Source organism: Pezoporus occidentalis, unplaced genomic scaffold, assembly GCF_034315485.1.
Source record: "Pezoporus occidentalis ecotype Australia unplaced genomic scaffold, CSIRO_AGI_Poc_V1 ctg177, whole genome shotgun sequence".
Taxonomy (NCBI): Eukaryota; Metazoa; Chordata; class Aves; order Psittaciformes; family Psittacidae; genus Pezoporus; species Pezoporus occidentalis.
In genome coordinates this window covers 1,049,708-1,072,578 of record NW_026913607.1, presented here as the reverse complement: position 1 = coordinate 1,072,578, position 22,871 = coordinate 1,049,708, and the positions used below count along the sequence as shown (strand labels likewise).

General features: G+C 42.8%; 1 protein-coding gene across 2 annotated transcripts; it reads right to left on the bottom strand.

Moving 5' to 3' along the window:
* Nucleotides 1-13: 13 nt before the first annotated feature.
* Nucleotides 14-21,654, bottom strand: GPR89B (G protein-coupled receptor 89B). Of its 2 annotated transcripts, none has more exons than XM_062614678.1 (14): nt 21,504-21,654; nt 18,174-18,233; nt 17,196-17,299; nt 15,588-15,694; nt 14,611-14,712; nt 11,325-11,445; nt 11,006-11,086; nt 5,117-5,226; nt 3,060-3,157; nt 2,599-2,691; nt 2,179-2,274; nt 1,531-1,620; nt 803-868; nt 14-667 (listed from the first exon to the last, which is right to left on the bottom strand). In XM_062614678.1, the coding sequence occupies exons 1-14, from the start codon at nt 21,543-21,545 to the stop codon at nt 461-463; spliced, it is 1,377 nt and encodes a 458-aa protein (XP_062470662.1). In that variant the 5' UTR covers nt 21,546-21,654; the 3' UTR covers nt 14-460. The 2 variants fall into 2 exon arrangements, with proteins under 2 accessions (XP_062470662.1, XP_062470663.1); XM_062614679.1 differs by having other exon boundaries at nt 3,060-3,148; nt 21,504-21,653.
* Between the last annotated feature and the right edge of the window lie 1,217 nt (nt 21,655-22,871).

Sequence of the window (22,871 nt, the reverse complement as noted above, 5' to 3'; positions counted from 1 at the left end):
CTTGTGTGACATATTACAAAAGCTTATTTAATTCCACAGATCCAAACATCAAACTCCAGAATTACCATCCTCTGAACCCCAATTATAAGTTGATTTTCAAAAATAAAATCACATTTCCTTGGTGCCTTCTATGAAAACGCTCTTCTGACTGTAAGAGGCCTTATCTTAGCCAATCTGCTATGCAAGTTCTGATGCCCCTAGTTACCGGTGTACCCAGTGTTACTGGTGTGCCCTTATTCCTTGGCAATGAACAATCTCACATTCAGTATGTGCATTCCCTTCCCTTCAAGTTGTGGCATCTTCATAAAATGAGCCACAGAACTTGATGATGACGTGGAAGTTCAAAGAGCACTGCTGGAATACACAGCATCGCCCTGGCTCCCTTCAAGTTTTGCAGTCCACAGAAGTTGCAGTAGTGCAGTTCAAAGAACAGAAAGCAGTGTGTGACTGCAGTCCTTTCTTAGAGAGCCATGTGCTTTTCTGGAGCTTGTTTGTGTGCTAGATAGAGAAACAGGATACTGGACAGTGCACTAACTAGGAATATCACATCAAACCAACGATGATAAAAGTTGAACTGGAGCTCTCCCAGGACTTCAGTGATAATAGTGCGATACTCCAGAGGCATACTCATCCGGATCAGGAGCACTGATGACACAAAGTACATACCCTGCAAATTAAATACCAGAAAGCAGTTACTGTTTCACAACTGGCTATATGGCTAACATGGGTCAGCATACAAAGACTTTATTATACGTACACACACACAAATATGCATGCATGTAGATAGGTTTTACATACTCACCATTATCTGTGCTAAAAGCAGAACAATAACATTGGAGGACTTGCTGCTGGAAATGGCATAGAAGAACTAGGGGAGAAATAAAAAAAAAACAGATACACTGGAAATAGCAGTCAGACAACTCTGATGTGCTTTAGGACGGCATAAAAGTACCATACTATTCAATACTTTTTCATTTAAAAACAATAAAAATCATATTTTCTGGAAGGGTGCCTGTACCATACTTCCAGAAACCTGCATTCTTAGTCTTTAATGTGACTTTGCCTAAGCCAGTGGCACCACGTGGTAGAAGTCATATGAAAATATATACTGAAGTTTAAGCTGAGGTACCAAAAGCCAGGTCAAGACATTAAGTCACATGTCTCTTGAGCTAATGCCCTTCCAGTTCTACCAGCAGCTCACACGAACCAATCTAAATTCTTTTAATCACTATCTGATCAACCTTACTCCTAAGCCCTGGCTACAGCACCATTTTGAACCCTTGCTTACATTAACATCTCATTCAGCATCTACATCTATACCTGACAGTAACAGCAACAGAGACTGAATGAGGAAACATACTGCAGAAGGTATTAAGGTGTTTTTCCTCCCTTCCCCACTCTGCAAGTATTTATATTCAGATATTTAAAACACAAATGTGTATAAAAGGTTCATGCACTATTTGTCTAAATAGTTCAAGATCTGATAACAGCCTTCCTGGGCCAAAACAACATATGAGTCCTGGCTCTTACCTTTGTAAGTGTGATTAACAATCCTCTGATAGAAGTAACAATGATTATTCCAACGAGAATAAAGGAAATGTGCTGAGACCAGAATTTCACCTGTATCAACAAGAATAATACAGTTAAATCTCTAATGCTAACTCCATTTACACCACATTGTATAGCTGTCGATTCTTCAGGGGTTTTGTATTTCCCAATTGTACAGATCTCCACTGTAAACAGGTTTATCAGACATTTTCACAAATATATTAGCAATTGCTTAGTCCAAACAGAAAAACAAATTTATCTTACACCAATCACAAAGAACCTTGCATTCACAGGGATATATTTAAAAAGTGTAAATGACAGAACACCTGTGTGCATGAGCAAACGTAATTATTCTGTAGCTAAATGTATTACTCTAAGCAAGTTGATTAACGTGTTTCCACTTGCCCAAAACAAACAAGTAAATCACTGCCTCCCTGGCAAGACCACATTACCATCCCAGTATAAAATTCACATGAAAGTGAAATTCATGGTGCATTTTCCCTTCCTTCTCACCAAGCCAGAAGTCAAGATGTTCTCAGGGTTTTCTTTCTCTCTCCCTATCAGCACTATAATTTTGTTTACGTAAGATAGGAATCACTGAAAAGGCTGTAAGAATTAATAAAGTCTCACGTCAAATTGGATTCCCAGATAATTTACAGTGATCTCAATTCCTCTTGTGACTGGATCAGTCTTCCCCACACGGTCAAATACAATATTGATGGTTGCCTGCAAGAGAGATGGATTTACATTGAAACAAGAAGACAAAAGCATACCTCACTCCTACACGTGAGACACATTCGTGACTTTTACTTGGCATCACCAAGGAAAAGGGCAGGGAGCAGGCAGATTGGCTAAGAAGGTGCAAAATACACACATGTAAGAATTGCTTGTCTAATGCGCTGTACAAAAAGACCGATCCAGAGCTTTATTTCAACCAAGAGCCAGTTTCGTTCCCCAGAAGCAGGATCTTAAGCTAACTGGAGCATTACTTGAAGAACTCCATGTATAATATAACCTATGCAGGGTGTGATAAATAAAACATTTTCATACCATGAAGATTTTCCAGACACAATAGATGGAGAAAAAATAACCCAAAAAATTGAAGTATTTTCCCTGGAAAGTTTTGGAGTACTCTATTCTCTCCTGGAAATACAAAAGGAGGGAGGGGGGAACAGAACACACAAAATAAATATCATTTCCACAATCCCCCACAACATAAAATGTTAATGGAGCACCAACCGCAGTAAACAGCTTCATTCCTCTATATCTCTTACTTCAAATGTTTCTGAACTCAAAAGTTTTAATTCAGAAGTTTCTGATTGGCTTTAGGGACACAGGGCACAGTCAAGTATGTACCTGAACTGGAAGGAAACTGCCATCTAGACCCCAAATTAATGAAACAGATCTTTACTTCACCACATCACAGTATTTCAACATTTAACTACACCTTTCAATTTCTTGTAACATACGTTTTCTTTCAAACTACTTCTGGGCAGTTCTTTGCCATGTACCTTTGTTGCATGCAAGTCAGCAGTTTCCAGAAAAAGCTGCCGACTAAGCTCTTCTAGAGCATCCACTTCTTGCTGGATAAGGGACAGATCTGGCAAACCAGCATAGTCAAGGCCACAATACATCACAAATTATTAAAACCAAAACATGCCCTCCCAACTTCAACCCAAAGCCATATCTAATGGTTTACCCACTTTTTTGATCCAGATCACTTTTCTGATTCTGCCTGAATGCTTTTTGTTAATACTGCACCCTAAGGAATCTCAAGGATACACACACCTTAGAGCATTGGAGTACCTAAAGAGGGCCTACAAGAAAGCTGCAGAGGGACTTTTTATAAGAGTAAGTAGTGACAGGACAAGGGGGAATAGTTTTAAACTGAAATAGGGGAGATTTAGATTCTAAGAAGTTCTCTGCTGTGAGGGTGGTGAGGCTCTGGCACAGGTTGCCCAGAGAAGCTGTGGCTGTCCCATCCTGGCAGTGTTCAAGACCAAACTGGACGAGGTTCTAAACAACCTGGTCTAGTGGACGGTGTCCCTGCCCATGGCACAGGATTGGAACTGGACAAGCTTTAAGGTTTCTTCCAACCCAAACCATTGTGTATGTGATATATTGCACAATACTCCATTTTAAGAAGGTAGGCAGTACACACCATTCAGGCAGTCATGCATAAGCTCTTTAGTCCTGTGCCTGAAGAACATATTGCAGAAGAGAACCAGACCTCTCAAAGACTGCCGCTCCACTTCAGTATCCCTTGTCACTGAAGTGCATCTCTCAATATGTCACTCTCACATCATCTTCGTAAACCAAACTACTGAGTAACTGCTCCAAGAGATTAGTGATTATTATGAAGAGTCTTGTCAAATAGCCAAATTGATTTTAACAGCTAGTAGGAACAGAGAGGAAGAAGAGTCATCAGCCTTAAATATGCAAACTGCATGCTTTAGGTGGTCTAGTAGAAACTACTGGTATGTTACTGTCAGTTGGGTAAATACAGACCCTTGTAATACCCCAGAAGATTCCCTCTACCCCTTTCACACTGGCAGAACAACTTCTGTTCACCTGTTCCTATCCACCTTTTTGTCACACTGCTATAGTACTGGTGGCCAGCCTATATCATGAGAACAATCTATTTGTTCAAAAAGTTGCTTCCTGCTCTTTTCTCATGGCTTCCCAACATGGCCAGAAAAAACAACCACAGGACAGGCAAATTGTTACAGGACCTCAGTCAACCCCATTGATTTGCTCAAGTACATCACAGATTCTGCAGCCCAGAAGAGCGTATTTCAAGTTACAAGAAAAACAGGCAGGTCAGAAGCAGAAGACTCCCTAACCCTAATCTAAGCAGAAAATTGCCTCCCACATCAGTGATGTGGTGGAGTAGACATCTGCACTGCGACACCATGATAAGAGGGCTGGAGCACCTCTCCTATGAAGATGGACTGAGAGAGTTGGGCTTGTTCGGTCTGGAAAAGAGAAGGCTCTGGGGGAGACATTAGAGCAACCCTGGAGCACCTAAAGGGGGCCTACAAGAAATCTGGAGAGGGACTTATACAGGGACAGATAGTGACAGGACAAGGGGGAATGGCTTTGAACTGAAAGAGGGTAGATTAAGATTACACACTATGAGGGTGGTGAGACATTGGAACAGGTTGCCCTGAGAAGCTGTGTATGCCCCACCCCTGGAAGTGTTCAGGGCCAGGCTGGATGATGCTTTGAATCCCTTCCGACCCAAACCATTCTATGATTCTATGATAAGTGTGCAATCTGCTGTACACCTCAACCATGGTGAAGCAACAACACATTTACAGGGCAGGCAGCAGTATACACCTCCCAACTGTGTCACAGTAAAATCGTGTCCAGCCTCTGGGTAAAAAGGCAGACAGTACAGTGCGAGACAGCAAACTTCCCAGGAGACATTGAGCTTTTTGCTCAGACTGCTGAAACATGCTGAAACACAAATGCTTTGTAACTGGCCCAACTAACACTCTTCCTTTCAAGAGAGCATAAAGCTGAAGCTACCTCCCAAGGCAGGTGCCAGCATACAGATGAAGGATACTTTCACTGCCTGAAACAGATGCTGTAACGCTTTTTATCATTCCCCAGAAGCCAGTGGGTTTGTTATGCACTTCTCCTCTCTGGAACATTGTCCTGTGAGCCACTGCTATCCTGAAAGAGCAGAAAACACAAGTCCTTAGGAATAAAGTAAGTTTCAGAAAAAAATCAAAATAAACCCCCCCTCAAAAAACAAGCCAACCAACAAAAAACAAAACACCCAAAAACCAAGAAGCAAATACGAAACCACCCCACAGTTCCTTAGAAGACACTGTTAAACTAAATTCACTGCAAACAGATGCTCCCCTTTCTTTCCCCCCTAAGCACCAATCTTGCTTCATAACATTATCTTGATTAGCTCTGGAGTAGAGCCCAGATCTAATCAAGCAAGATTCAGTGAGACACTTCCCAAGACTTCCATTCAGAATCCTGCTTCAAACCTTAAAGAGATCTGAACCCAATTAAACCTATGAATTCAAATGGATTTCTCAGACATATGATAAGTCGCTTTCCTTTCCTCAAACACATGACTGTGCTATCTCAAGTTCAGGAAGACTTCTCATGCTCCTTTCTCCCCTTGAACACCTCTTTATCACTGCTACCCACCTCCTCCACAGCACTGAGCACTGGATGGTATGCAGCAGTACTCAGATACACTGCCACACACTACTAGGCTGCATGACAAGCTGTTATGAAGCAGAAACACATAAATCCATTCTTGGACTGAACACTGGGTGCTTCAGGCAATCTGAATGTGACTGCTAAAGCTAATTCCAACACTACAGCAGCAGCTGCATATTGTCCCTCACACTGCCATGTGCACCGCAGCATAATCCCTATGAGCAGTGCTGGCTTCTGGCCTCATTCCCTCACATTTCTCCCCATTGAAATTTGTGAGCCAGTTATCTAGGCCTAAGCTGAAAGCTATTCATAGGATTGTCAAGGTGATCCATGTCCATAATGTTTAGGCCCTTTCTTGTAGCTGCAGCCAATACCACTACATTTGGCAATGAGCCCTCTTCAAGGTTGTTGATAAGCACCGTAATTAAAAAAAATCACTCCTCCACATCCAGTGAAAGAAAGACCCTGGGGTACCCCACAAAACACACATAAAAGCATTTATGGCCACAGACTACAAATAACAGATCTTGGAGCAATTCAATTCATCCTGATAGCTGCCAAGTACAAGAACTGCATTTTGAATCTTTGCTTTCGTCCCAGTACCCGATTTACAAGCTCCATCTGAAATGACTCGCAGCATTGCAGCAAAAGTGCAGCTATGTCAAGGTGAAGCACAGGGCTGTAAGTATACTAAGAGCAATCTTATTTTGAGAGGTGACAGGGATCTCTGTAGCCACAAAGCAGTCAGGAGTTCTGGAGAACTTATAGAAAGGATTCACAGGCAAAACTAATGCATTTTGCATGTGTAGGTAAGTGATACATCTATGCCATATAGGCTGATTTGACTCCAAAGGGAATCAACAGTGTCACAGAATCTAGGCATTTCAGACCTGGAGCTTAGTTATCTCATAGCTACTAGGATGAGTATAAAGAACCTTTCAAATGTAGAGGCGAGTTTCCGTAAGGCTTTACTTGACTAAACTCAGGAAAGAGAGAACCAAGTAATTCATGTGCAAAAAGCATCAGGAAACCCAACTTTTAACAACTATCTTCTACTGACAAGGAAGATAGTGTGAATAAGGGTTGGTATGAGAAGTCAAAATTCAGCAAAGAAAACAAAAAAAGCTTCTAGAATAGAAAGGGTTCTATTGCCTTATAACCCTTGTGTGCATTGGTAAGTTCTGAGTTATCAGCAGCCTTGAAAAGACAGCGAGCAAGTAACTGATAATTAATGGAACAGCCTTTACCCTGCTCTGTGAAATGCTGCTATTGCTGTTTGTTCTTACAAATGACTTGGATTTTATTTGAACAGATACAAATCTAACTTTTAAAGATCTGCTTTATATGAGTAGAGTCCAGTTATGCAAGCCACTGCTCCCTGTCAAAGCAAAAAGGAGGAAAAACAGTTACAGAACTTGAGCTTCTGCTTTTTCTTGCACATTTCTGAGGTTACATTGTTGGGGGAGGTTCTTTGTTGTTTTGTTTTGGGTTTCATGGACTTCAATATAACTGCCAAGCAATTAACACACTATATGTGGCTCTTCATAATGATTAGGTAGTTGATATACTCAGAAGATTTCCTAACCATAGGAGGAAAGAAAGTGCCAGTCAGTTACAAGTCCCAAACATCCTTATATTTGTTGCAAAATCACCTTCCCTGGACTAGAGGTCCACAAAACAAAAGAGCACAGACTCAGATGCCGCACTACACAACATTTTTTAACTCCAAAGCCAGTATTTTAGTATGCTCCTAGTCAATTAAACCTAAGTAATTAAATTCTCTTACAGTCTCAAACATGACCACAAATACTGAGTTAACATTTGTTCACCACTTAACATTTACAAAGTCGAAGAAAAATATCATGCTTTAACTTTCATATGCTAATACTGATCAGCAGATAGATACACACATTGATGACTAATTCAGCAAGGTTAGACGACCCAAAAGCTGCCCTGTCGTACATTAAAAACTTCCATCGAAACATCAGTGCACCAAAAGTAAAGTCTGCAGGCCCTTGCTCTCATGGGTGACTTCAACCACCCTGACATCTGTTGGAAGGACTGTACGGCCTGGCACAAGCAATCCAGGAGGTTCCTCGATTGTGTAGAAGACAGCTTCCTTCTGCAAGTAATAGAGGAGCTGACAAGGAGAGGTGCCGTGCTTGACCTCCTGCTCACCAACAGGGAAGGGCTCGTTGGAAATGTGATGTTCCAGGGGAGCCTTGCATGCAGCGATCATGAGATGCTCGAATTTGAGATCCTCAGGACAGTGAGAAGAGCGTGCAGCAAGCTCACTGCCCTGGACTTCAAAAGAGTAGACTTTGGCCTCTTCAGGAACCTGCTTAGTAAGGTTCCATGGGATACAGCCCAAGAGGGCAGGGGGGCCCAAGACTGTTGGTTGATATTCAAGGATCACCTGCTACAAGCTCAGGAGTGCTGCATCCCAACCAGAAGGAAGTGCAGCAGGAGGGCCAGGAGACCTCCTTGGATGGATAAGGAGCTGCTGAGGAAAATTCAATTGAAAAAAGAGGCTTATAGTAAGTGGAAGCAAGGACAGGTGGCATGGGAAGAGTACAGGGATGTTGTCCAAGAAGCTAGGGACCAGGTTAGGAAAGCTAAGGCTCAGTCAGAATTAAACTTAGCTAGAGGTATTAAAGATAACAGGAAGGGATTCTACAAGTACATAGCAAATAAAAAACAGACTAGGGAAAATGTAGGCCCCCTCAGGAAGCTCTCAGGAGAACTGGCTACACAGGATTTGGAGAAGGCTGAGGTTCTGAATGACTTCTTTGCCTCGGTCTTCACTGCCAAAGGCTCTGACCAAACCACCCAAGTCTTGGAAGGCAGATGCAGGGACTGTGAAAATGAAGACCTTGCGCGCACTGTAGGAGAGGATCTGGTTTGAGACCATCTTAAAAATCAGAATGTACACAAGTCCATGAATCCTGATGAGATCCATCCGTGGGTCCTGAAGGAGCTGGCAAATGAAGTTGTGAAGCCGCTGGCCATCATATTTGAGAAATCGTGGCAGTCAGGTGAAGTTCTCAATGACTGGAAAAAAGGGAAATATAACCCCCATTTTCAAGAAGGGGAAAACAGATGACTCGGGGAATTACAGACCAGTCAGTCTCACCTCTGTGCCTGGCAAAATCTTGGAGCAGATTCTCCTGGATGGCATGCTAAGGCACATGAAAATCAACAAGGTGCTTGGTGACAGCCAGCACGGCTTCACTAAGGGGAAATCCTGCCTGAGCAATTTGGTGGCCTTCTATGATGGGGCTACGGAACTGATGGACAGGGGTAGAGCAGCTGATGCCATCTACCTGGACTTGTGCAAAGCGTTCAACACTGTCCCACACGACATCCTTGTCTCTAAATTGGAGCGACATCAATTTGATGGATGGAACACTCGGTGGATAAAGAACTGGCTGGATGGCCGCACGCAAAGAGTTGTGGTCAATGGCTCAATGTCCAGCTGGAGACCAGTAACGAGTGGTGTCCCTCAGGGATGGGTGTTGGGACCGATCTTGTTTAACATCTTCGTCGCTGACATGGACAGTGGGATTGAGTGCGCCCTCAGCAAGTTTGCCGATGACACCAAGCTGTGCGGTTCTGTTGATACCCTGGAGGGAAGGAATGCCATCCAGAGGGCCCTTGACACGCTTGTGAGGTGGGCTGATGCCAACCTCATAAAGTTTAACCATGCCAAGTGCAAGGTCCTACACCTGGGCTGCGGCAATCCCAGGCACAGCTACAGGTTGGGCAGAGAAGAGATTCAGAGCAGCCCTGCGGAGAAAGATCCAGGGGTGTTGGTTGATGAGAAAATGAACATGAGCCGGCTTCAGTGTGCGCTTGCAGCCCAGAAAGCCAACCGTATCCTGGGCTGCATCAAAAGGAGCGTGACCAGCAGGTCGAAGGAGGTGATCCTGCCCCTTTACTCTGCTCTTGTGAGACCTCACTTGGAGCATTGTGTGCAGTTCTGGTGTCCTCAACATAAAAAGGACATGGAACTGTTGGAACAAGTCCAGAGAAGGGCCACGAGGATGATCAGGGGACTGGAGCACCTCCCATACGAAGACAGGCTGAGGAAGTTGGGGCTGTTCAGCCTGGAGAAGAGAAGGCTGCATGGAGACCTCATAGCAGCCTTCCAGTATCTGAAGGGGGCCTATAGGGATGCTGGAGAGGGACTCTTCATTAGAGACTGTAGTGACAGGACAAGGGGTAACGGGTTAAAACTTAAACAGGGGAAGTTTAGGTTGGATATAAGAAGGAAATGCTTTCCTGTTAGGGTGGTGAGGCACTGGAATGGGTTGCCCAGGGAGGTTGTGAATGCTCCATCCCTGGCAGTGTTCAAAACCAGGCTGGACGAGGCCTTGGGTGATATGATTTAGCATAAGGTGTCCCCGCCCACAGCAGGGGGGTTGGAACTAGATGACCTTAAGGTCCTTTCCAACCCTAACTATTCTATGATTCTATGACTGCTGTGAGAATTCAGTGTCAGGCAGTCAAACCTTTGCAGTGACTATGGTAATTGTACCTATTCTGCACAATTAGTAACACATGCAATATGTAATTTGTAACATCAGACAAAAATGTTTTCAGTGTAAATGAAATTACCTTGATTACAAAAGTAGTTTTGCTTGGGGTACATGAAATAAGCTAAACCCACAAAAGCAGAGCTCTGATGGCACACTTGTGTGCTGCACTACATTCTCATTAGCAGTGTCTGCAATTCTGCAAAACTCAACATAAACCTTGCCATTGGCAGGAATGTAACTGTGTACACACAAGCTCACTAGCCAGCTCTAAGCAGGAAACACCAGATCCACAGAGCAGGAGAGTGCTCAATAGGTATGAAACAACTGTACTGAAACCTCCAGTAAGACAGCCAGCTGTGGTGGCTTACAAGTCACTTACTCAGCAGGAGAGAAAGATGCCCATCTTACAGTCTACTCAAGCTGCCATCAGAGTTACAATTTGTCTTGGAAGCACAATCTGTGCCACACTGCAGTAAGAAAGGGTACTATTTAGTGTAGATGTCTGAGTGAAAAAATAAAGTTGCTTATCAGGCCAGAGTGAAACACCGCACAGCTCAGCCCAATTCAGCCTCCTGTTTCATTGGAACACATAGCCCTGACAGGTCTAATAATTTTGGTAGTTTCAAGAACCACCTTATTGAGGTGAATTGATTATGAGGTGAATTGATTATTGAGGTGAATTGATTATGAAAATCCTTGAAATAAATAATTTCATGTTAATGCTGCCTTCTCACCTTTTTTTCTTGCTAACAATCATGTCCATAGTCTGAAGGAGTCGTCGCTCCAAAGCCAGAATATCGGCATCTGTCACATTCCTGCAAATAAAGACCCCCCATTAGGTCTGCCATCCCATTTCAGAGGAAATGGGCACATGTCCATGAAACAAAGAGAAGCCTATATAAGAACATGCTTCACCAATGGAAATGGTTCTACCACGCAGACATGGCAAGAGCTAGAAAACAAAGCTATGAAAAACCCTGAATCAATGCCACAGGGAAAGCAGAATAATAATCTCAGAAAGGTGGATAAAATATTTCCTGAGGCCACAGTTACCTGAGAAAGTAGGACATATAAGTGTATGGACAGTTGACAGCCCCAAATCCTGACAGCAAAGCCATGAGTGTCACCCCAATCACACCCACGCGGCTGATGAGCTGTTCTATAGACAGGATTCCTGAGAAAGGAAAAACATGGCATAAGTGACCTTGCTCCCTTTACTCTGTTACACACTAGGTGCCTTCACAACCCAACACACATATGGAGCTGCTTCATGAATCCAACTGTCTTCCCACTGCAATGACCAAAGGTAATATGAAGTAGATAGGGACTATGAAAAGAGAGGCAGAAAACCTCCCTGAGTAAGCACGTTATAATGCTTAGAAACAGGGATGGGAAACTATCTATGAAGAACCCTAAGACAGATCTGGAGAGTACTAAGCGTCAGTATTTTGCATCTAAATTATAAAATAGTGACGGCACTTTGCTGAGGCGGGAACATGGATCATCCACCAGACACTATAAAGAAAGCATCTTCCACAAAGCCACATCTGCAACAACCAGGATTAGAGTTACCAAACCTGTTAGTCCTGGCAAACTAGCCCCAAAATGTCTGAACCATAGAGTGGAAGCCCTATCCTGTCAACTGCCATTAGAAGCAACCCTCCAGATCAGACACAATTTGTGTTTGTAGGACAGTGTTCAAAGCCAGGTAGGACAGAGCCTTGGGCAACATGGTCTAGTGTGAGGCATCCCTGCCCATGGCAGGGGGTTGGAACTGAATAATCTTAAGGCCCTTTCGAATCCTAAACATTGTATGATTCTATGACTACAGCATGGGAAGTTTATGCTGCGCCTGGCTGCTTATATTCATCCTCTGAACACACACACATTGTTGAGGTGACCGCCAAAAAGGCATTCTACCTGAGCACCAACTGGACTCTAAAACACATAGTCACGTAATACAGCATGACCATTAAGCCTATGCTGTAACCAACACCAAGCACTGAAGTTACATTTATTCTCCTCCGCTATCAAACACAGAGCTCAACCTGTCTTCTCAGGATACAGTGCCATGTGCTACTAAACAACACTCACTTTTTAGGGAGCTAGTTATAGAGCAGCTGCCACACACAGCACATTTGGAGCTTACATGACTGCAAAGCTGAGATGGCGAAGCGCCAAGTCACATTTCATGCTTCAGAGAAGGAGAATAAACGATGAAAACAAGGCAAAAAGACTTCACAAAAGGAGACTGAGACACCCAGTCATGTGCAGCTGCATAGAGATTTACACGAGCTACAGAATGTGCTACAATACACTGGCCTTTTGCCCCACATGCTGTCAGATAGCAACAGTTAAAACAGAGGTGTCTTCCAAAATGACATGACATTCCACTGGTTAAAGCAATGCTTCCCACTAAAACTCACAGCAACCCTACTCTTGTAATCAGTTCATTTAGATTACTGGTATGTAACCGAGTAAAGCATAACCTTCCTTCTACTACAAGCTCCCAAACTCAGGTCTATTGAACATGCTGCAGACCAACCAGGGCTCCTGACTGAAGAGCCTTTGACTGATGGTTCATTTCCAAGGTGCATCACACTGGCCATCACCATCCCAAGGCAAGACACCCCATGACACATGTTCCACTGCTGGTACTTGAAAGGGTCCCACTAGTTCCCACAATTCCCTAGATGCAGCACACCACCACGTGCAGGAGAGCCGAGGGCCACAGTGACAAAGGCACTACAGGTTAATATACTGCAGTGCGAGGTGTTCATTAGGCACAGCCTCCCTCCACAATAGGATCCCACCTGTCTGAATTGGGTCACTGCCATATGATAAAGCCCTGCAACAGCCTTGTCCATACATGCAGGAGAGCACGGGAAAAAAACAAAGTAGAATCCTGTGCTCTAACCTTATGTCTGTACCTGGTAGATAAGGCACTGTACAACTGTAAAGTGGAGGTATCACCCTGTAAAGCAGAAGTTAAAAGAAAACACCCCACTACCAGTTCTGCAAGCCTGCAGTTGTTACACAGCTTCACAGAACCTTTTCAATGGTCTGAAGAGGATTACCTGAGTCCCATCACTAAGTTCCCATTGGGTTATTATATTCTGCCAACACAAGCACCTTCTGCCACCCAAAGTGGATATGCATTTTTCTCGGCAATGAAACCATGAGCAGAGGGATCTGCACTGTATGCTAGCTGTTGTATTTCAGCGGCAAATGGCACAATTACAAAACACAGAAACACATTCTCTCTTGGGGTAGTTTTAGGATCAGAGATGAAAGAGTGAGCAGACCCTGCTGCAGTTGGTGTTCTTCAGTTTTTCTCTTACAGATTAGTACAGAGTAAAGTTGCTTCCTAGAGCACAGTAAGATTAAGCTGACCCTTATCTATAGAGACAGATATATATCACCTATTTGAGTGAAACTGACTGAACCTCACCAATTGAGAACAATGTGCAAATATTTTTCCAACGCAGGAGATAAGGGCAACGTCATTTACATGGGAACCCCAGGTGATAAATAGTCTGGTTCTGTAGTGTTATAGTCCTTCAGCACACTTAAGAGCCTGCAGGATTCAGTATATATAGGCACAGGCTAACAAACTCTTGCACCTAAACTAGCCCAAGTGAGCACAGTATCTTCACACTATAAATACTCTTGGTTCCATGACTGCAACATAGAGATACTCAAGCTGATTGCACATAAATAGCTTTGGCATCCAGCAGGACCCATTAACTCACATTCTAGTACATGCAACTGTACAGGCTCCGGTGTACAAAGCTGTACGAAGCTAGCATGCCCTGCCAGACATATTACTAGCTATAGTCTATGCAGCTCTGGTGTTTAGACACCCTGCCATGTTTTCTCAACTGGACAGCCATCTATGCTAAACTGATCTGACTTCAGTCACAAGAAACATTATTCTGATTGAAAGAAGTCAGCTGAAGGACTGGCTGTCAATTCACTTCTTAAATAAATTATCTTTAGTTTCCACAAGAAAAGAAAGAAGTGAATAAAAATTGTGATCAACTTTTTGTGGAGATGGAGTTTTTGTGTCCTCAAAAAGCACGCTGTGTTCTTACAGTCTAGATTCAGCTAAGACTCATTCACTTCCTTCAATTTTTCCTGTGGTACTGGAAGAAAACTAATGCAAATAAACTCAGATGTAACCACCCATTTCTGTCAGTCTGACAACCTTCAGATTGCAGATTCCAAAGCAGAGCATACCCCCAGTTGCAGAACTTTCTACAGTCCTAAATGTACAGCTGAAAAAAATATTTTCAAGATAAAAGTGAGATAAAGGAATCAGGAATAATATGAAACTCACCATGTTTTGGACTGAGGATAGGAAACGGATCCCCCAACTTCCAAAAGAAATACATGAATGTCAACCATAGAACACACGCAAAAAGCAGTTTCTGTCTGTGCACTAAGGAGAGATAAAAAACAGTATTTTAAAGACATTCTTTCTTTACAGCTTCTTCTAGCTTGAAAAATTGCTACATTGGTCAAAAGGCTGCTTTGAGTACAGGCAGTTAAAACTGACAGAGCTACAGTTAGCAGTATGCACCCTGCCCCTTCCTACAGGATAAGCTATTTGGGAGACCCCAGTCTGAAAGAGCTGATGTAGCCACACACCACTTTGGCTTTTCCCCCCAGACATATGAAGAGGCCTGCGCCATGAACAGGGGATTGCTTAGCTTTTGTCTTTCTTGTGTGACCCTGAACATGAAGCTTGAAAACTTCATGCCAAAACTATACATTTAATACTCCCTACCTATGTGCATGTGCTTAATACAAAAGAGCAATAAATATCAGTAGCTTGTAAGTGCCCATTAGTGCATGGAAGAAGCTTCATCCAGGCAGCAGTAAGCAAAGAAATTAAAAGCAATTTATTAAGCTTTTCTGCCTCAAGACTGACTTACTGAGCTTTCCTGTCTCATTTTTTTTACACCCCCCCCCCCCAGCAGAACAACACAGTCTTGCCAAGGGTTCCAGAGTTTGGCTGCAAGCTTAAAATTGTAAAGGAACAAATTCCAGTAACATTACTCTATAGCGCTCAACTCTATTGAAACCAATAAAGAAAGGATACACTTGCTGGGGTCAAGCAAAGTATCTTGTAACTGTTTAGCAGGCCATGCTAAAGCACTGAATTCCAAAGAGAAGTTATCTAGCCAGAACAAAGACAAAAGAAGGAGTGAGCTACAGGGATAGTGAGCAACACATATCTCTCAGGAAAGTTATTTCTCATTTGTATGTTTAGTCTCACGTTAGCAGCCCCAATGCCATGAATCGGGTACTCACACAATCTGATATTGCTCACAACAAAGTAACCAATATAGAAGGGCACCATGAAGACTAGGATGAGCAAAATGACACACAGGTTCAGCTTCCAGTGAAAGTATCGAGAGCTAAAATAAAGCCAAAATACTGATTAGCATGCTACCATAATACATAAAATTTCTCAAAGACAATTGCCTTTCACGGCAATCCTTTCAACTACACCAAGCATTGGCTAATATAGGCCTAGCATATAGAATATTCTGGATTCTTTTTCTGTTTGGAGGGATGGAAGGTATTTGCTTTGCTTGTTTTGTCGGATTTTTTTAAAACAGAGCTCAAGAGTGCGTATTTCAAAATTCACAACTACCCAGAAAACCACACTGGGCTGTTTTATCCAACACTATTTTCTGTGGTGACCAATGCCAGCTGCAGCATGATTCATTCAATCTGCCACCCATCCAGTTGAACAGTAAATCAAAACTAAGTATGAGCTGTATGAAATTCTGTAATGAGTGGCTGAGTCAAAAAAGGGCTAACTCAAATTGAAAAGATTAAAATATTTAATGCTCATAATTCAACATGTTTAACTCCAGAGTGAGCTGTTTCATGTGCAAGACATTGCAAAGCAAAAGTTTAAAAATACACATGTATATGAAAATGATCAATGCTCCTCTGAGCAAATCACACTAGTCAAATGCAGATGAGATTCACCTTGGCTGAACTGACCATTCACTTACATTTAATAGAAAAATACATGTCCTGTTCCCAGTATTAACTCATAACCTCTTTATGCCTCAGGGAAGGAGAAATTATGATGATCCTTGTCACTTTTTCCTAGCCAGTTCAGAGGCAAACATTTTTATCTATATAGATGTCCAGTCCTTTACTGAAACTTATAAAAGCATTTTCCTCATGTGGCTGCAAGATCTACAGATTAGTAATATAGTCAGAACTAACATAACCTTTTATCAGTTTTGCACTTCTTGCCTTTCAACACCTTTGACTACTCTCTTATACTAATATGATGAGACAGAATAAATAAGAAACACAGTTAGCCTCTACATGTTACCGTTCTATCTTCTTTTTTCTACTGACTTCTGAAGTAGACAGTTTTTAGCATTCCTTTATGTAGAAGTCCCCACCCTATGTCAAGGGAGGATGCACCTTTGATTCACAAATACCGTGTTATTACAGAAGTAGTATTCACTCCCCAATTAGCTTCACATCTTATTCACTGTTCTGACCACCACAGAAAAACTAGTTGCTCATAATTTCTATAGTCCTTAACTTCTGAAAAGTGCTCTTCAGCATGATCTGAAGCTTTACAGTACTCCCGTGAAAGAAACTGTTTCTTTTAACTTCACAAATGGAGAAGTCAAAGACTAAAGCCTTGCTCCAGGGACCTAGACCACACTAAAAGCAACTGCGTGGAAAATCAGAAGCTTATGGCTCCTAGTCTCATGTTCTGTCAAATAAACAAATTATGTGGCTCAAACATCTTCACTGAATTGTTGAAAATTTCCTCACATGGTTTCCCCAATCCAAGACTAATCCAGTGATTTAGAAGTTGGACTGAAGATACTGCAGAACACAAGGCAGGCTAGTCCTTTAGTGAGCTCACAGACTCACCTGCTGTTCAGCACTCCCAAAATCTCAAAGATGATAAGCTCAAACATGGTACAAGAGAAGGCAAAAGTCACAGAGAAGATCACCTGGACCACATACTGTCGCACCTGCAATGGAGAAAACAAGCCAGAGACATCAGACATTTCTATTGAGAGAATGGCATCCTGATATCCCTTGGGTACCAAACACAAATCACAAGGTACAACGGTACACAACTGGGTCTCCTGTTTCAAGGCACCTTGCTCTTTATCCAAATAGGAAGTAACCAACAGCCTGTAGGAAACAGAGGGCAAACTCCTAAGCTGCTCGGTGTTACACTGACTGCAGCCGTCGGCACATTTAACAGAGATGCTTTACAAAGAAGGGATGTCAAGCATGCAATGCTCTGTCAACTTGAGAGGCACCTACTAACAGAACTCTTTGATCTTAACCTTAGACTTTAAGATAAGATCCACAGCAGAAAAATTTTTCAGGTATGAATTTGGCTCACACTTCAACCATCTCTAACTTAGAGTATATTCTCTCATAAACATCTAGAAATAAGAGAATGCAGTAGTTTTATCCCATTCAATTCTCAAAAGCAATTTAGACACAATGAACACACCTCACTGAGTTTAAAGTTGCCAGTGAATTTGATTTTGTCTCGAAATGTTTACAATTACATAAGGCAGGCTTACCCAAACAAAAAGCAAAACAGTTTCCTATCACCCCTGCACCTCCTCCATATTTATTATTTTTATTTAACAGTAGCCAATATGGAAATTTTCACTGGCCTCAGAAGAATCCTCTTCCTCAGATATCGAGGAGTCTTTCAAATAGAAGCAGAAGTGGGAAGTAAAATGAAAGTAACTGTAGAGATACTTACAAATAAGATAAGAGGGGCTAAAGAGTGGAAGAAGGGCCAAATGCAGTTTTAAAATTATTTCTACAATTGTGAGTAATTTTTAAGATATGGACTTGTAATGAAAGGTCCCTTCTCACCTCATAATCCTTGAAGAGTTTACGCATGAAGAACAGCCACCCAAATCCAAAGAACAGCACCTGCAGAAGAGATGAAGCACTTAACATTTGTATCCAGCAATCTGCAAAATATAAAGCCAGTTCACTACTGACTGCAGATGAAATAAATGAAATGAAAATAGCTTGGTCAAAGTACCCAATATCCACAAAGGATTAAAACTTGTCATGGTGCCAGAGAGAAGAATATTTTAAATATTCAAGTGTAGCAGATACAGAAGGCTACGATACTATGGAAGATCCAGTCAAGATCATATACCCCAGTTGTGTATTCCCAGTTCTCAGAATCCCTGAGTTCTTGGCCTGCCAGAATCCTCTGCACTGTTGTTTCTTTTTCCTCTCTTCTAACGTACAGAATTAAAGCTTACAGTTTTTACAGAAAACACAGTAATGAAGGCAAAGTAAACACCTGAATGTCCACAACATACATATCTTTATAAAATTTACTCATACCTGGAAGGTATCTGTTGTTGCTTTAAGATTAGAAGTGCATTTGATTTTTTCTGGAGAGTTCTTTACACTAAATCTGGTTACACACTGACACAATATGGGTTAAAAGTGTTAAAAGCATCTCAAAACTAGGGAGAAGGCAGTGTTGAATGCCTCAAACCACAATCCGGAACTGCAAAAGCAACATAAACAAGGAAGGTGACACAAGACAAGCCAATAACACTTTGCATTTCAATAGCTCTCAGAACACTTTGCCAGTGTTCTGTGCCAGAACACAACCAGTTAAGGTTCACACACACCTGAAGAGACAAACTCAGTATCACAGCTGCTCTGCAGATGACTTAGATGAAGTACATACAAATCAAGGAATGTGGTTGAAATTGCTAATTACCAATCTTCAGACAGTAAATGGAGATAGTGTTGTTGGGCCTTACATGGGTAACCCCATCTATTACTCAGAAGACACAAAAACGAGTATGGTGATTTAAAAGACCCCAAGCAAAAAGAGAATTCAGAAGATACTAAGTATTCTTTATAAGTTCATCTTTGACCAAAGCAAAGAGAAAAATCAGCATATGTCACAAGGCATGGGACAAAGATAGTATTTGTTCTCAGAGAATACAGAAAAGGCCAGAGCACTCTGACTCGCTATGGTGATGGGAAACTTTCAGAGACAAAAATTCAGGAATCATTATGGATGACTCCATTGTGGTTCAGAAGTAACTGGATCCCAGCAGTGGCAAAGGTAACAGACTAACATGATTTACAGACAGTGAACACTGGGAGTGCCCGGCAAGGAGATCAAACATATTTTCCTTGAAATAAAAACTGCAATAGGAATAAGGTCTAGTAATTGGTAACAGCTGGCAAAACCTGTTTGAAGAGGACTTCAGGCTTTAAAGTAATTGACAGCAAAAAGAAAAATGTAAGATATTTCGTAAGTGTCCTATCTACAGGGAATAAGTTGAAGAAGTATAAGTAAGCAAGCGATATTTACATAAAGCAATTCCACATTTAACAGAGAGAAGGAAGAAAAAGGTGGAGACAAACTCTTCAAAAAGAAGTAAATAAAGAAAAGAGATGAGATAAGCAAGTACAGTAACAACAGAGTAAATTAGACATGAAGATTAGATTTCCCTTGTGTTAAGGACTGTACAAAAGCACAGAAAGACATTATCTGAACAGTTCACACTGTAAAACAAAGCAGGTCAGTGTGACAGGTTAAGTCAGGAAATCCTTGAGCATTTGACAATCACATGCACCTAACTTGATGATTCTGAAGATTATAAGAAGATGCAAAGCTAGCACCACAAATGAAAGAAAAGCAAGTTAGATCTCAGAATGCAAAGCAAATAATGAGAAAGTTTTTGTTCTGGGTGAATTGTTAACAGTGCCAAAGCTACACTCAAACCACTGACAGTGAAAAAGCAGATTAGGAGCAAGAATCAAAGCATTATCAAGTGGGAGGGCACAGTACTTCTAAGAAATGACCAAAAGCTGTCCTGAAAACTGACAGGAAAACTACAGTTGTGCATTACAGTCTTTGTAAGACAACCAACTGATGTTGAGAGGGAAAAGGTTCTCCTTCCTAAGCTCATTTCTCCTCATCACAGAAGTTTCACACCAGCTCTGAAGCTTATCAGATCCTTCTGTGATCCAGTTAAACTCATGTACCCAAACACTGGACAGAGAGCACAAATAAGAAAGTACGACTGTGCAGCAAAGTGGAAGAGGGAGCAGACCACTGCAGTTGCCAGAGGCAGAAAGGAAGGAAGGGTATTTAGATGCTTACAAAGGAGGAAGCAGGACAGCAAGCAGTAGAGGAAGGTCACAGAGAACACAGTGACAAGATAAATTACTAGTAAAGGAGGCTAATGAAGAAGGCAGCAGTATTTCCTCACACAAAACAACAGGACAGTTTCAGATATGTTAAAATTACAACCCGCTTCTCATGAAGATAGAATGACATGAAGAGGTTCAAAGGACTCCTATGTCAACTCAGATGGTGTAAAATAAAGACTAGTTAAGCAATGACTTTGATGGCAGCAGAAAGAAAAAGCTGAAGTGCTGAATCAATGTTGGATCAACGAAGGAAGAAGTATTCAAGATAAAATAGTGGTGTATAGCACAGCAGGAGAAACCTTCCAAAGCTGTACACAAGCAAACTCCTCAGGGACAAATCAGGGGTAGAAGACATGGATGGGATGGGATGAATTCCATTCATCCCAGGGGGGTGAATTGGATGGAAAGGGGATGGAATTGGAGGGGCTAAGCTATTTCAGCTGGAAAGAACCTACAATGATCATTTGGTCCCACTGCCTATGATTTGCCTTCCTGAACAATATCAGAAACAAAACAGAGAATAGAAAGGCAAGCTTCCCTGCTTGCTCAACTGAGAAAGCCTACATCTATTGAACTGACGCAGTATTACACGCAAAGCTCCATTCCCTACAACCTTACTTCCGGAGCCTCTTTCTGCGCTGCACTCTGACGTGAGGGGGAAACGATCACCGTGACAAGCAATGACCATTATCGCCTGCAGTGTGAGCACGGTGACAGAACAGGGCGCGCGCCGCCCCTGACAGCAACCACCTCACCCCTGCACCCGCAGCGCCAAGCGCCCACCCCGCACGCGCGGAACCTCTCACACCCCGCCGCGGGAGAAGCCCCCGCTCAGAAAGCTCTAGGAGATGCGCATGCGCGCCAGCAAACACCGCCCCCCGCGCCCTCCGAACTGCCGCTTCCTGAAGGGCGGTGGGGCGGGTTTAGGCCTCGGCGGGCCCCACCTCGTTGCCCTCAACCCTCAGGGGCGCGGTATGCGGGTGCGCGGCAGCAGCGCTTTACCTGCGAGGTGACCATGATGCTAGAGTCGATGAGAAAGCTCATGGCGGCACCCGCCGCCGCCCGTTCCGGTTTCAGCCCCTTGCCCTCGGCGGCGGCTGCAGTGCGCAGGCGCAGCGCCCTCCCCGCGGCAGGGCGGGACTGGGGCTTGAGGGAAAGCTCCGCCCCTGGTGTCCAGTGCGCGTCTTGTGGTGGCCGTGGTGCGTCCAGTGGGGGAAACGTGTGGGCCTGATTGTTGGACCCTGCTGCTGCTGGCAGCCTGCTGAGTGGAAGGAGGAAGCCTGTCCCCTGCTCCTGCAGCTCAGCGCAGGGGGTGCCCCTCCGACGCTGAGGAGAAGCCAGGGGAAGGAGACCTGCTCCTGTGGAAGGGCCATGCTGGCACGTTTCCAGTTCCCTGTGCCCTTTCCATCCTCCCTGTGCGCCAAGACCAGAGCCGGGGACGCCTTTCAAGACTGCAGTTACAATATATCAAGGAATAAAGCCAGAAGGGAAGTAAAAGTTCAAACAGGGAATTTGCTGATGCCTATCGGTGTGAGATCTGATCGTTAATGTCACAGTCACGTCCCCAGTTGAACTTAATGGTGCCTGTATGTTTTGGTTTTTTTTTTCCTTTTAAAAACACACCTAACCTTTGCCACCCAAAACTCTCAGCGTCTGGAATAATAAATCACATGAGAAGAGAAAGAATCGAGTGTGGTTAGTGAGGATTTTAACAAAGCGTGGAGCCCCTGCTGATTCAAAATCAGGAACTTTTATTCATTGCAACCATTTCACTAGGAAAACAAATCTACATTTGGTGGTGCCAAGTCACCAGATTCCAGTCTCTTTGTTTGGCTTTCTGTCTTGCCGTCAGTCATCTTGATTTGAAATCTGTCTCCCTCTCTACAGCATTGCAAAGAGAAAAAAAAACATTCGGTGTTCACAGGGTTGAGAGAGCATATTCGCTCATATAATCTAAAACCTTTTTCTTCACAGCTTCTGGTATTGCTTCCAATTAATGCAGAGCTGAGATCAGGACTTCCTTGTTCCTCCTTTCTCTTTCTGCTACTTGGAAATTGATCTTTCCTAAAGTGATGAGATTCCTGAGTTTGGAGGGATTTGTGGTTGTTTTGTTCTGTATTGTAGGCTGTGGGGCAAGGTTTGCTGTTGGTTGCTTTTTAAAGACAGAAGTTAACAGGAAATCCTTTAAAAAATAAATTATTCAAAGCACCTTTTGTGGGTTTGTACACGTTGGCAACTCTGCTCGTTTCAACACAAAGTTAATAAGGCAGGCTTTGGTCATAACTCTTTAAACTTTCTCCTTTTCATGTGTTTATAAATAGGCTTGAAACATGCCTTTGACTTAGCTGTAATTTACTGCTCCCTGAGACT

What these genes read in the sequence shown, in the direction of transcription:
- GPR89B (XM_062614678.1), bottom strand. Translation starts at nt 21,545, where the DNA reads ATGAGCTTTCTCATCGACTCTAGCATCATGGTCACCTCGCAG. An exon ending in TGTGAGCAATATCAGATTGT is followed by an intron (nt 14,713 to 15,587) that starts GTGAGTACCCGA and finishes ATCTCTCCTTAG; the next exon opens with TGCACAGACAGAAACTGCTT. An exon ending in TATCCTCAGTCCAAAACATG is followed by an intron (nt 11,446 to 14,610) that starts GTGAGTTTCATA and finishes TTCCTTTCTCAG; the next exon opens with GAATCCTGTCTATAGAACAG.